Here is a 14,157-nt window from a genome sequence, read left to right on the forward strand (position 1 = left end):
AAAAAAAAAAAACAGACACCAGTCCTCCCCTGTTAGCTCCAGCTCCCCACATCCCCAGCCCCACATCCACAGGAGGACACAGCAAGAAGGCAGCCACCTGGCTGGGCACGATGGCTCACGCCTATAATCCCAGCACTTTGGGAGGCCAAGGCAGGCGGATCACAAGGTCAGGAGATCAAGACCATCCTGGCTAACATGGTAAAACCCCTTCTCTTCTAAAATACAAAAAAATTAGCCGGGCGTGGTGGCAGGCGCCTGTAGTCCCAGCTACTTGGGAGGTTGAGGCAGGAGAATGGCGTGAACCCGGGAGGCGGAGCTTGCAGTGAGTGGAGATTGCACCACCGCACTCTAGCCTGGGCGACAGAGCAAGACTCCATCTCAAAAAAAAAAAAAAAAAAAAGGTAGCCACCTACAAGCCAGGAAGAGGGCCATCACCAGAAATCAGCCAAGCTGGCACCTTGATCTTGGATTTCCAGCCTCCAGAACCATGAAAAATAAGTATCTGCTGTTGAAGCCGCCAGGTCTACGGTACTGTGTTACAGCAGACTGAGCTAAGACAAGGGGGAACCACTCTAGGTTGAAATAGACTTCAAAGATCCATCAACCAAATGCAGATAAGGCATACACTCTTGGCTGTATCCAAGTTCAAAAATTAACCATTAAAGCCATTTCTGAGAAAACTGGAAAACTACAAGCAAGCATTAGGTATGAGATGACATTAAGGAAGTATTATTTATGTTGTTAGGTAATGTTGGTAAAAAGAAATGTCATCATGTTAAGATTCTTTATTAGGGATACATACTGACATATATACAGGTGAAATGAGATGATTTGGGGGATTTTCTCTAAAATATACTAAAACAAGAGAATTAGGACAATAAATGATTTAAAGTAGATAAAGGACTATATAAAACATAATTAGATTTTTAAAGTTTGATGGCAATGAGAATTACATAAGAAAAACAAGGAAAGGTATGTAGGAAGTGTCGCAACTGGGGCTAGCAGAAAACCGCCATCTCTGCGCCATGTCCACCGTGGACAGGCCACTTGTGCTCTCTGGCTTCCCCCGAGCCCATCATCTGCCCCTCTGTCCTCTGACTACTCTGGGGCAGCCACAGCAGCCTCTGCCTGGGTGCCTGTCTTGCTGAGCCACCCTTCACACCCTGCAGGCTTTGCACCCATCTCACTTTCTCATTGCAGCCCCCCATCCCTGCAATGTGCCCCCACTCCCACCCCTTTACTGTGGTCTGCTCTTTCTCATTCCAGGGTACACAGCACCTTCTAGCCTGTCATGAGCTCACTGGTGAGGTATGTCTTCTAGCACCAGAAGGCAAGTTCCCTGAGGGCAGGGACCTCTGTCCACTGATGTCTGGCATATAGGACATACTCAAATATCTGCTGAATGAAAAACAGATCGAGGCTCCAGCTTAAGACGATTACTCACCTGAATATTCTCTCTCACATATACAGCATAATCATCATTACTCAAGAAATCAGCTCGTTTTTTGTAGGTCTGGCTCTCCGTCACAACAGCACCAGTAGACTAGAAGAGATAAATACATTCAAAGAAAAAAAGAAAAAAAGGACAACTCGATAAACCTACTCAAAAAGAAGTAAGTCTGCAAAATCTAAAATATTAAAAAGTAGAAGATGAAAGCCTTTATTTTCCCTATAAAGATCTTCATTTAAAAAAGACTAATAGCAGTAGCATAGCAGGCAGAAATGGATCTCAAAAGCTACAAGTATACAAAATTTCCAAGGCACTTCCAGACTAATCCTATGAACAATTTACTCAGGTCAGAAACTGATGTGTCAAGACATGGTATTTTAATAAAATACCTTCTAATGGCTACCGAAGATCATTAGATGTTTGAACAAGGGTCTGTTCTAAAGCTAAAAGTAATTATGATATAGAAACCCAATCACGTCTTCAAGAGTGAAACACAGCTTTGTCCTGTGCCCGGCAATACCATAGGTTGGTTTTATGAAACAGTCCACAGTAGATACAGTTAGTTCTTTCAAGGGACAGAGAAAGCCAAGGTGTAAGATTGTCAGAGCGCGAGACAGACAGTGGCCCAGGTGCAGGCGGTCACACAGGAGGCACTGACCATGGAGTAGGCAGCATCATCCATGTCCTCCACCACCTCCTCATCAGAATACTCGTCGGACACCGTGTCTGCATCCGAGAGCTCCGTGACCTGGACGTCGGAGTGGTCCAGCAGCCACCCGACCAAGGCTTCCACACCTAAGAGAAGCACACACAGCCCCCCACAGGCCACCATGAGCCAAGAGCCCTGAAGCAGGAACCCACACACACGCAAGCAGAGGCCAGGAATATGAAGTACCAGGCAAGCCGGATGCATTCCCGGAAGCACCAGTGAGAGACTTCAGCGCAAACTCGATGTTCCTTCTGGGAAATCCCATCTCCATGAGCTGCACCACAATGGGCAGGGCGGGAACGGGAGACTGCTTGCGCCTCTTCACTCTGGCCGGGCGGATGTGCTGCACGGCGACAGGCGTGGTGGCCTCACTGGAGCTGCAGTCTTCAAATCCTGGGCTCGAAGGGTGAGTGGACTCCACAGCCAAGCACTGGCACACGGCCAGTGCAGCAGCCTGGGCAGACAAGAGGGTCCTGGGAGGTTTGGGAAGTGCCCTCAGCTAGCTTACACAGTCTAGGAACACGGGGGTGATGGCCTTCTATTGTGAACTGCAGTATGCAAGTCTAAAAAGCCCACATTCACATGTGCGTTTTTCAGTGAGTTCCTAAAACATGTTAGAAAATGACAAAGCCAAGTTTCGCGGTTCAATGCAGAGAAAATACTTGATGGTAAAATAACTTTCCTGTTTCAGCAGACAGAGAGCCTACTAAATTAGCCAAGTATCAATGTCCATTAAGGAAAACGTCATTACAGCCCTAAGCGAGCCGTCACAGGGGCTTGAGGTGGGAGCAGGGAGAAAGGCATTCCCCCTGCCTTAACTGGGCACGATGGTGACCACAGGCACCTGTGTTTTATACAGGCCAGAAATGACACAGGACTCTCATGTGCCATTAAACCAACCCTCAACTATTTAAGGGTTAAATAACCACATGAGGTTAAACAAGGTATTACAAAATAAGAGAAATAAAAGAGTATTAGTTGGGAAACACATTGCAATGAATCAGTGAACATCTAAACTGCCAGTCTCTGCAGCTGGGAACTCCCCACCGACAGCACAAACAGCATTTCCCTGATCAGTCTGATCAGTCTGCAATCTCTGGTCTGCCTCCGACACACTTTCCTGATCGGTCTGCAATCCTGTCCTCTCCGCGCACTTCCCTGATCGTCTGCAACTTGTCCTCACTCCCTACCCGAGCTGCTCTCATGGCACTGACGTGCTATTTTGTTAAACTGAGCACGTGAGGAAGGAATCAGGAAGAAACCGAAGACACTGTGGAGTCCCCCAGTGCTCAAAAGTATCAAAGCCTAGGGTTTTGCAGTGAAGTCTGGGTAACTTGGAAGTGATAGTTTTCATCCTAAAAGTTTAAAATTCAGAGCCAGATTGAGCCAAAAGTTCTGGTTCTGATAATGGGGAGTTAGGGTGCACTGGACTAACCCTTGGCTGATAATAATCATGAACTCCAGATAAAATATTCTTTAAAACTACTTGAGGGCACTGGAGAATAGCTGAAGCAATCCGCAATAAAACGAGCACAAGCCCTGACCCAGAGAAGCCCGCAGGCAAGATGCACATTTAACCACAGACAGTGCCCCTTCCTGCACTGCAAGGGCTGGGGTCCTGCCTGCCAGAGCAACCAGAATGCGAGGGAAAGCCTGCCTGAGAAAGAAACCGCAGAGGGAAAACCACAAAATGTTCGGAGGAACTACCGGCTTATCTACAGCTGAATCTAAACTGAAGCACCTCTGAAGAGCCTGGGCTCGGCACAAAGGGACGGCTGGAAGGTTGCAGGGGCTCCCCAGCTGCCCAGGGCCAGGACAGCCCCTGAGGCTCAAGCTCAACCAACTAGAGGTAGGGAGGAGAATGTCAGAGCTTCCAGTGAAGCCCAGAAGAGATTCTAAATCCTTGAGAATTAAGGATTCACAAGCACGGCTAAGGGCATATAAAAAATTATCAGAAACCCTAGCACCAAGCCACCTCAGGATCAAGGAGTGCCAGGTACTGAGCTGCCTATGGGAAGAACACTCCCCATTCTCCAGAGGAAGAGGAACCCACAGCCAATACAATGTAATGTCCAAATAATCCAGAATGAAATAAAAATTCTCACATATGTTAAGAACCACCACCAAAAACTGACTATAATCAAGGAAAAAAAAAACTGCCAAGAGCAGCAGACCAACAGGTGGGCAGACATTAGAATTAGCAAACAAGAAATTCAACATAACTATCATATGTTTTAAAATGTATAGTAAAAGACAGATTTGGCCAGGCGTGGTGGCTCACACCTGTAATCCCAGCACTTTGGGAGGCCAAGGTGGGTGGATCACGAGGTCAGGAGTTCAAGACCAGCCTGGCTAACATGGTGAAACCCTATCTCTACTAAATATACAAAAATTAGCCGGGGGTGGTGGCAGGCACCTGTAGTCCCAGCTACTCAGGAGGCTGAGGCAGGAGAATCACTTGAACCCAGAAGTCAGAGGTTGCAGTGAGCCGAGATCACGCCACTACACTCCAGCCTGGTGACAGAGCGAGACTCCGTCTAAAAAAAAAAAGGACAGACTTAAGGGATGAACATGGGAACTGTCAGAAGAGATATAAAACTATTAAATGAGAGCCAAATGGAAATAAGAGACGTGAGAAATATAAAATAAAGTATTTCTTAGATGGACATAACAGATTAGGCCCAACAAAGCAAAGCATCTTGACCTTTCAAACAGGTCAAGACAAACTAACCAAGCTACTAACAACGAGAAAAAAGACTTTCTATTAAAATTCTAAAAGGAAACTCACTAACAGTGTAACAGATGTATAAGAGTATTTCCAGAAAAGAACAAAAAGAGCAAGACGAGGGAAAAAACAATAGTCAAAAGTTTCCCAATTTGGTAGGGGAACAAAAATCAAGCCAAAGACACAAGCAGCTTAAGCAAATTTCAAGGAGGATGGTGGGATGGGTGGGGTGGACCACCACGGCATACATGAGCCCAGCTCAGTGAAACTGCAGAAAACCAAAGATAACAGAAAATACGAAAAGCAACCAGAGAAAAAAGACATTTCATACAAAAGACGAGATAAGAACGACTTTCCATCAGAATCCATGGAGACGAAACAGCGGAAGGTCTCTTTTTGGTACAACAGTCCTTCGCAATTCCTGAAAGACAATTCTACATGGCCTTCTAGGTGTCAACATTCGGCATCTCCCAGCAGGCTGTGCACCACCCCACATGCTCTCAACTTGCTCAGCGTCTTCTTTTTATCTCTGCCAGGGAGACTGGAAACACAACCAGGCCCTTTGAAATGAACCTTCACCTCAGAGGTTCCCAGACCTGAGAAGAAGCTGGAGTTCAGAAGAGCTCACGGCCAACCTCCTCCCTTCCTGCCCACACTTGTTTCTTGCTTTCTCCCTTTGCACCCCCCACCATCTTTCCAGCTCATTCTAGTACTGGGGGAGGGCTCCCACCTGCTCAAGGCAGAGGCTGCCTCACCTGGACCCTTGCTTCGAGAAGGGCCCTGCTCGCTGAGGGTTTCTGTTAGGGTAATTTCTGACTGCCAAACTGAATACTGACAGTTTTATTTTTGTCTCTGATATGTTATCCAGATTTTTAATGTATTACACAGCAAGAAAGATTTTGGAACATCTCTAATCCTCTATGTTGCCAGTCATGAAAGCTCCCATCCCTCTTACACTCAATCACGTGGCCTCTTCTGCGGGAACAGCCTATAGCCCTGACCGTGCGCCTCGACACTGCCCTCACCTGCTCCACAGCATGGGGAGAGCTGAGAGGCTGGCGGCACCACAGCACACCCAAAGAGGCTCCTGAGTGAATGAAACAAACAAGCGGGTGCCAGAGTCCTGATGAGCCTCTTTGAATAACTCTACTTCCTGGAAAAAGATCCCTTCACGAAGACGTGAGCATTTAACCCATGCTGCATCTAGTTAATATTTTTTAATGAGTTACACAAATCCAAAATAAGGTTAAACTTCAACCCTCTCCGTCTTTAGTATTATCATGTTCCGCAGACTATGCACAAACATGGTTAAAACCTAATGCATCATTAGAATTATTTGCATACTATCATTTAAAATTCAGAATAGATCCTTAAGAGAGTATACATCTAGAAAAAAATTGTTCACAATTTAGTACTGTGGATTAAAAACTGTCAAGGCTGCCTGGCTGTACCTCAAGTTCCTGCTTATCAAATATGGCCTTCACAGGAGACGGCTGGGTGGCCGAGGCCAGCAGCTGCTGCAAGAGGATCATGGGGGGCTGTGGCCCTTCAGGAGACATGTCCCCAAGGTCAGGTGATGCCACTGCTCCATCATCTGAATTTAAAAGCAAAATATGTGTAAGATTCGATTTTCAACTGCGAACACCACTTTACTATTAAAGAAGATGCATTGAGCATGTTACATCAGGTATGACTTCCGCCTCATTATGTGATAGAAAACCAAAATCTTCAAGGTTCAGACATCAAACAAAAATTAGACTCTAGGCCAGGCGCAGTGGCTCACACCTGTAATCCTAGCACTTTGGGAGGCCGAGACGGGCGGATCACGAGGTCAGGAGATCGAGACCATCCTGGCTAACTCGGTGAAACCCTGTCTCTACTAAAAATAAAAAAATTAGCCAGGCGAGGTGGCGGGCGCCTGTAGTCCCAGCTACTCGGGAGGCTGAGGCAGGAGAATGGCGTGAACCCAGGAGGCGGAGCTTGCAGTGAGCTGAGATCACGCCACTGCATTCCAGCCTGGCCAACAAAGTGAGACTCCGTCTCAAAAAAACAAATGTTAGCTGGGCGTGGTGGTGCGTGCCTATAATCCCAGCTACTGGCAAGGCTGAGGCAGGAGAATTGCTTGAACCAGGGAGTTGGAGGTTGCAGTGAGCCGAGATCACGCCACTGCACTCCAGCCTGGCAACAGAGGGAAACTCCAACTCAAAAAAAAAAAAAAAAAAGAACTAGACTCTAAACCAATTTCACTGCCTGCTTTTGGTCTCTGTCTGTCCTTCATTAGGGCATCTGTCTCTTAGAGCCAACAAATGCTCCTTTCCAGATTTCTGCACTTGGTCTGATTCTTTCTCTTTTTCTTGAGATGGAGTCTCACTCTGTTGCCCAGGCTGGAGTGCAGCGGCACAATCTCGGCTCACGGCAACCTCTGCCTCCTGGCTCAAGCAATTCTCCTGCATCAGCCTTCCCGGTAGCTGGAACTACAGGCACACGCCACCACGCCAGGCTAATTTTTCTATTTTTAGTACAGATGGGGTTTCACCATGTTGGCCAGGCTGGTCTCAAACTCCTGACCTCAGGTGATCCACCCGCCTTGGCCTCCCAAAGTGTTGGGATTACAGGAGTGAGCCACCATGCCTGGCCTACACACTCTTTCATGTTCACTCACAGCTTCAAACCCCGACACAGACACATCCCACGTGCATATTTCTAGCTGTAGCTTTTCTAGCTAAGCCTTGTTGAGATCATTAAGTGACCCCAATTCCAAATGTGTTATGTGCTCAGGGAGATGGCTTTTTGTCTGTTAGGAGTCGCTTTAGGTGCAGCCTTTAGGACTCTGTTTGACACAGCCCCAGGGAGAGTCACTGCCCTGAAGCCCACCACACACAATCTAGGTTCTCATCCAGGCACTCACAGCACTTGCACGTACTGGTTTTCTTCGGTTACAGTTTCGACTAACTAGACCAGGGGCTGGAAATCTTTCTCTTAAAGGGCCAGAGAGTAAATAGTTTAGCCTGACGGGCTGTACAGTTTCTGTCCCAACTACTCAGCTCTGCCACTGTAGAGCAAAAGCAGCCAGAGATGATGTGTGAACAAGTGGTGTGCCTGTGTTCCCATAAAAATGTAAAAAAACAGGTGCACAGCAGTTTTGTCAATCTAGCTCTGTCCGGAGACCCTGCTCCGCCCAAAGCAGCCTTGATAATCCTGATTCAGGTCTGCGGCAACTGCTCCCTGGGCTGAGCACAGAACAGAGCAGCTAATCCAATTCCCAGGCTCCAATCTCTCAGTCTCTACAACTGGGAAATCTTCACATTCCCTACAACCTCTGCTATTGATTGATTCTATGCTTTCAGTCGCTTTCTTTCACCCTCAGCAGGTTTAAAATTAATTTCATAGCATCCTCTCCTCTTAAGATTAAGAAACAAACCCACAAACTCCACATTCTACTGGACTTGCTTATTTTTTTCAAACGCACTACTCACTATTCTCCCCTCAACTCAAGCTTGAAAGAGCAGGCATCTTCCACGTTTTGCTGGTTCCCCACAAAGTTGTCATCTCCAAGACTACACCATCACAGTGGATGGTACCCTCCTTCCACCAGAACCTTCTTTCCGTTTTCATGCCTTCCCCCTCATCACCTGACACAGGAGCAAATCTCCATCTCTGTCATCTCCCGTTTCAGATACTCCTAGACCTTACTAGCAGGTGTATCACCTGAAGGTCAATGCTTACCATGTGGCCCCTACCACAGCTTTCCAGTGGGCCTCAAGTTTCACCCTGGTCTCCAAGGTACTCTGTAACAGGATGTCAACCACCCATCTAGCTTCAGCCCCACCACTCATCAACAAACCCTGGGCTCCAAGCAAAGCAGAGCTGCTCAACACGCTTCCAGGGACTCGCCACTTTTACTCATGCTCCTCCTGGCTCCACCACCAGCAGAGGCTTTTCTGCCTGTATGTGTCCGCCACAGCCTTCAAAGGCTGCCTGTGCAGTGCTCATCTGCCACTGGCTCCAGAGGCCTGTGGAACCATTCACACACCTCACCACCCCCGGCCCCGCGGACAGACAGAGGCCTGTGGAACCATTCGCACACCTCACCGTCCCCACCCCGCGGACAGAGGCCTGTGGAACCACTCACACCTCACCATCCCCACCCCGCGGACAGACAGAGGCCTGTGGAACCACTCACACCTCACCGCCCCGGCCCCGCGGACAGACAGAGCCATCTGCATTTGCTTCCTCTCCTCATCCAAACTCCAGAGAGCAATAATCACAGAAAAGAACTTCTCCCCAAAACACTTAGCATAATGTCTTTCAATAGTAGGTGATCAAAAAATGTCTGTTTTTTTTCTATTAAAAGTGACACAGGCTCATTCTAGAAAACTAAATATAGAGAAATATAAAGAAAATAAAGACAGCCAAAATTCCACCAAAGATTACTGTGTCACTATTTTGCTGAACAGATGAACTATGGCATATCTATAAATGGATACACATAGCAACGTGCTTTTCTGTTTACTTATCATTTTCATGTTTCCATGGCACTAAACATATACAGCTAGCCCTCAGTAGCCATGGGTTCTTCATCCAAAGATTCAACAAACCACAGATCAAAAATATTCAGAAATAAGTAAAACAATTTTTTAAAATACAAATTTTTTTTAAAAAATAGCGTTAACAACTATTTATATATCATTTTTATTTATTTATTTATTTACTTATTTATTGAGACAGAGTCTCGCTCTGTCACCCAGGCTGGAGTGCAGTGGCGCGATCTCGGCTCACTGTAAGCTCCGCCTCCCAGGTTCACGTCATTCTCCTGCCTCAAGACTCCCGAGTAGCTGGGACTACAGGCGCCCGCCACCACACCCAGCTAATTTTTTGTATTTTTAGTAGGGATGGAGTTTCACTGTGTTAGCCAGGATGGTCTTGATCTCCTGACCTCGTGATCCACCCACCTCGGCCTCCCAAAGTGCTGGGATTACAGGTGTGAGCCACCGCACCCGGCTTCCATATCATTTATATTTTTAAAGTATTTGGGAGGATGTGCATAGGTTACATGCATATACCACACCACTTTATAGAAGGGCCTTAAGCATTAGTGAATTCTGGTATAACTGGGGGTCTAAGAACTTATCCACATGGATACTGAGGGAAGACTCTATTATGTACCATCATTTTGAATGGCACCAAGATATTACACTGTATGGATACACAATATAAGAATGGGTATTTTGGTGTCTACAGTTTATCAACATAAAACAATACCAAAAGGAGGCCATAACGACATTGCTGAATACATTATTTACTTATTTTTTTGAGACAAGGTCTCACTCTGTCGCCCAGGCTGGAGTGCAGTGGCACAATTGCAGTCTGCACACACTGCAACCTCTGCCTCCCGGGTTCAAGTGATTCTCCTGCCTCAGCCTCCCAAGTAGCTGGGATTACCGGCATGGGCCACCACTATGTCCTGCTAACTTTTGCTTTGTTTTTTTTCTTTTTTTGAGACAGAGTCTCGCTCTGTCCCCAGGCTGGAGTCCAGTGGTGCGATCTTGGCTCACTGCAAGTTCCACCTCCCAGGTTCACGCCATTCTCCTGCCTCAGCCTCTCAAGTAGCTGGGACTACAGGTGTCCGCCACCATGACCGGCAAATTTTTTGTATTTTTGATAGAGATGCAGTTTCACCATCTTGGCCAGGCTGGTCTTGATCTCCTGACCTCGTGATCCGCCCACCTCGGCTTCCCAAAGTGCTGGGATTAGTCATGAGCCACCATGCCCGGCTGGTGAACATATTATCTTTACATGCCTCTTTGTGTGATAAAGTCCCACAGAATGACTTGCTGGGTCAAAGTACATAAACACATACCTATGTCTATGAATTTCAAAGTCCGTCTCATTTCTTCAGACGCTCATCAGATGGCTACACCAACTGAAATTCCCAGCAGCAGTGTGTTCATGGAGTGCTGCTTCACGTGCATCTGAAGAACCAGCATAGGTTCTTCTTGTTACAATACAGGTTCTATTTCTTTGGTCTGGGGTGCAGCCTGGGAGTCTGCATTTCTAACACATACCCGTGTGCCATCAATTTTGCTGACCCATGCACCACACTTTAAACGGGAAGGCATGAAAATACCTTTTTCCCTCCCCACCCACCAGATGCCCTCTGTCTTGTCTTATAAGATGACGATGACAATTTTATCCACAGTTGGTGGTTGCTAGGCAGGCCACGTGTCTTTCTTGTACATTTATAAGCCATCTATGTCCATTTTTATAAACTGATTGTTCACATCCTTTGTCTACTTTCTACTGCCTTTCTTATAAAGCTTTAAGAACTTTTTAAAAAGATACCTGTGTGAACAGTTCCAGTCTCCTGAACAGCTGGCTGAGACAGGATCTGCCGCAGTTTATCCTGGTGGGAGAGCAGCGCCCGACCTGCTTTCAGGATGTATAGCTTCAACTGCTGGCACCGCAGCAGGTCCAGGTCCACTTGTCCTGTGGAAGGAGAGACTCAGTGAGAAGGCGTGTCCTGCTCAGACTCCCTCAGCAAACCTCCGCCACGTGGCAGTAACATTCTGCCCTTCAGGAATCCACCCACCACACACTGTCTGTGACGACGGGCTCGCCTTTCCCAGTGTTACACTCGGCGCTGCTAGGTAAGCACCTTCTGCCTCCTGGGTCTTCCTTCCCTGCTCTCCAGGCACCTAACTTGATGGGACGCAGGATTCAATGGTTATACACAGCACCGTGTTAGCTACTATTAATATGAGCAAATGCTCCCCAAGTTGCTGAAGTTTCAGCCGCTTTCACTCTTCTTCTAAGACTCCTTTGAGAGAATCTGTCGGCTCTACTAGCTCTTTAACTGATGAAGATCGCAGCAATGCCCAAGGCTTATCTGATAGCAGACGCCACAGAAGCAGCATAGAGAGCATGGGGTGGGAAGGAAGGAGGGCCGCAGGCGCCACTCGGGCACTGGCCCGACTAACTGGCAGACAGATTTATTCAGCACGATGGGAAATGGCAGCTACTAGAGAAGGTCAGCTGAATTTCGGACATGCTGTGATTTACATGCACTGCACCTCCAAGCAGAGATGTGAATGGGAGATCCAGAGTTGAAAGTGCTTACATCATAAATGCTAAAGCAGCAATCATAGGTCTGTGGGAGCAAGAGGGGAGAAACTCAAGAAGGGTGGGCAGAATACGCCACAGTTATGGGTGAAGCCACGAGAACTTTCAGGATATAAAGAACAAGCAGAGAGAAGAGCTCCCTAGGAACACAGAAAGAAACTCAGGAGAGCTGCATTCTAGACCCAAAGGCAGGCAGAGCCAAGCAAGGCTACAGTCTCAGCCACTCTGAATGCCACAAGCAAGCCAGGTGGCTTCTAGGACAGAGGCCCCTGGATCTGGCAGGGAACAGGCCATGAGCCATGGTCCAATAGGGTGACGGGGCCACAGGGCCCTGGGATGGAGGGGAGGAGAGAAGAGGTGAACACAGACTTCTCTTCTGGGATAAAGGGTGACACTGAGAAGAGGGTGTGAGCCATGGGGTTCTTTAAGTGTGGCTCCGAACATGGTGACGAAGGCTGACTCGAAAACACTCATTACCACGAACACAGGGTTACACTCCCAACTGCAACTCAACAAATGGTGAGCCCACGTGAACCCCAGGACTTTAGCAGGCCCGTGAACTCACTCGTGAAGAACACTGTACAAACAACACGAATTTAAGACGGCAGCTATTTCATCAAGCAGCACCATGTACTGACCTGTAAAGGCCTGTTTAGTAGATTTCTTTATTTTGTGCTTTTCTAACTTGCTTCCAGCAAGGTTCACCAACTGAGCCCAGACAGACAGCATGGGCTCTGTGAAGGGCAGGTTGTTCACATTAAAGGCCACAGCAGGGAGCTGGAGAGGACACAGAAGCTGTCAGCCTGCGGCCAATATGACTAACAAATGAAACGTTCTGAAAGTCATCAAAACCATGGGCTTAATCCTGAAATGCCACACATACCCATAAGCCTTTTTAGAGCTGAGAATAATCATTTTTTAAAATGATATTAAAGGCAAGATATAGACTTACTTATATAGTAAGTATAATCTACATTAATTTTTCTTTACAAATCTGTCAACAATAATTACATCAGTGTGGTGGTTACTATCTTCTCAGGTATTTTCTATATACTTCAAGTTTTCTACAACATGTATATATTCCTATAACAATAAAAAAGAGTACTTTATAGAAAATATAGTCAGGCCAGGCACAGTGGCTCACATCTGTAATCCCAGCACTTTGGGAGCCCAAGGCGGGCAGATCACCTGAGGTCAGGAGTTTGAGACCAGCCCGGCCGACATAGTGACACCCTGTCTCTACTAAAAATACAAAATTAGCCAGGCGTGGTGGCACACACCATAATCCCAGCTACTCAGGAGGCTGAGGCAGGAGAATCGCTTGAACCTGGGAGGCAAAGGTTGCAGAGAGCTGACAAGATTGTGCCATTGCACTCCAGCCTGTGACAAGACTCCATCTCAAAAAAAAAAAAAAGAAAAATATATAGTAAGATTGCACTTGGGCTACATGAAAACAACGTAAATGGCTCCTTCTCCCTGTGCATCCCTGATTCACAGGTTGACAGTAGCTGCTACATTAAGTCATGTCACTCAAAACAACTATGCATTTTCTACACGAAGAAAGGTTGTTTTTTTTTTAAAGGAAACATGTTTAAGTTTTTTTTAAACTTGAGTTGTTCAATAAAAAGTGAACTTCGTAAATTCACATTTTAAAATAATTAGAACTACCTCATAGATGCACGGTACCTTCTAGGTTGCTAAAGCCCCCGTGCCTCTGAGGCTGAACCGCACACGAACCACTGCTTCAGGTGCCCTGTGAGACCGGCCCTGCTTACCACAGAAGCGCAAGCTCACACAGCTTCCTGGAAGGCAACCCTGAGGTACCAGAATCAAGTGCTTTCAAGTGCTAATGGTGGTGCCCGGTTCTAGTGTAAAGCTGAACCCCCTCATCGTACAGTCGCCGAGCACAAGTTCACCTACTGGTTTCAGCTGACTCAGCGGGCACACGCGACACGTCCGCATGTCGGAGAACTGCACGGTGATTCTGCCCTTCGGGGTGATGCGAGTCACGGTGCCTTCTCCAAACTCTTCGTGCACAACTTGGCCGCCCAGGCGCAGGCGACCATCGATGCCTCCAATCACAGCCAGGACCGCCATGAGGCCCCCCGCTTCAGGTTTCTCGGAGTCGGGGAAGTAGTCCTCTAGCTGGGCCTA

The 14,157-nt window shown here is 47.2% G+C and overlaps 1 protein-coding gene across 1 annotated transcript in view; it reads right to left on the reverse strand.

Moving 5' to 3' along the window:
- The window catches only part of LOC108516528 (E3 ubiquitin-protein ligase HERC2-like), a 73,008-nt gene that overhangs the window by 26,537 nt on the left and 32,314 nt on the right, over nt 1-14,157 (reverse strand). Inside the window, 7 exon segments of the mRNA XM_017854080.1 lie at nt 1,445-1,543; nt 2,109-2,245; nt 2,346-2,613; nt 6,336-6,478; nt 11,227-11,370; nt 12,642-12,780; nt 13,924-14,154. Of these exon segments, the coding sequence (XP_017709569.1) occupies nt 1,445-1,543; nt 2,109-2,245; nt 2,346-2,613; nt 6,336-6,478; nt 11,227-11,370; nt 12,642-12,780; nt 13,924-14,154 (1,161 nt within the window).

The sequence above is a fragment of the Rhinopithecus bieti genome, unplaced genomic scaffold (assembly GCF_001698545.2).
Source record: "Rhinopithecus bieti isolate Rb0 unplaced genomic scaffold, ASM169854v2 scaffold_38649, whole genome shotgun sequence".
NCBI lineage: Eukaryota > Metazoa > Chordata > Mammalia > Primates > Cercopithecidae > Rhinopithecus > Rhinopithecus bieti.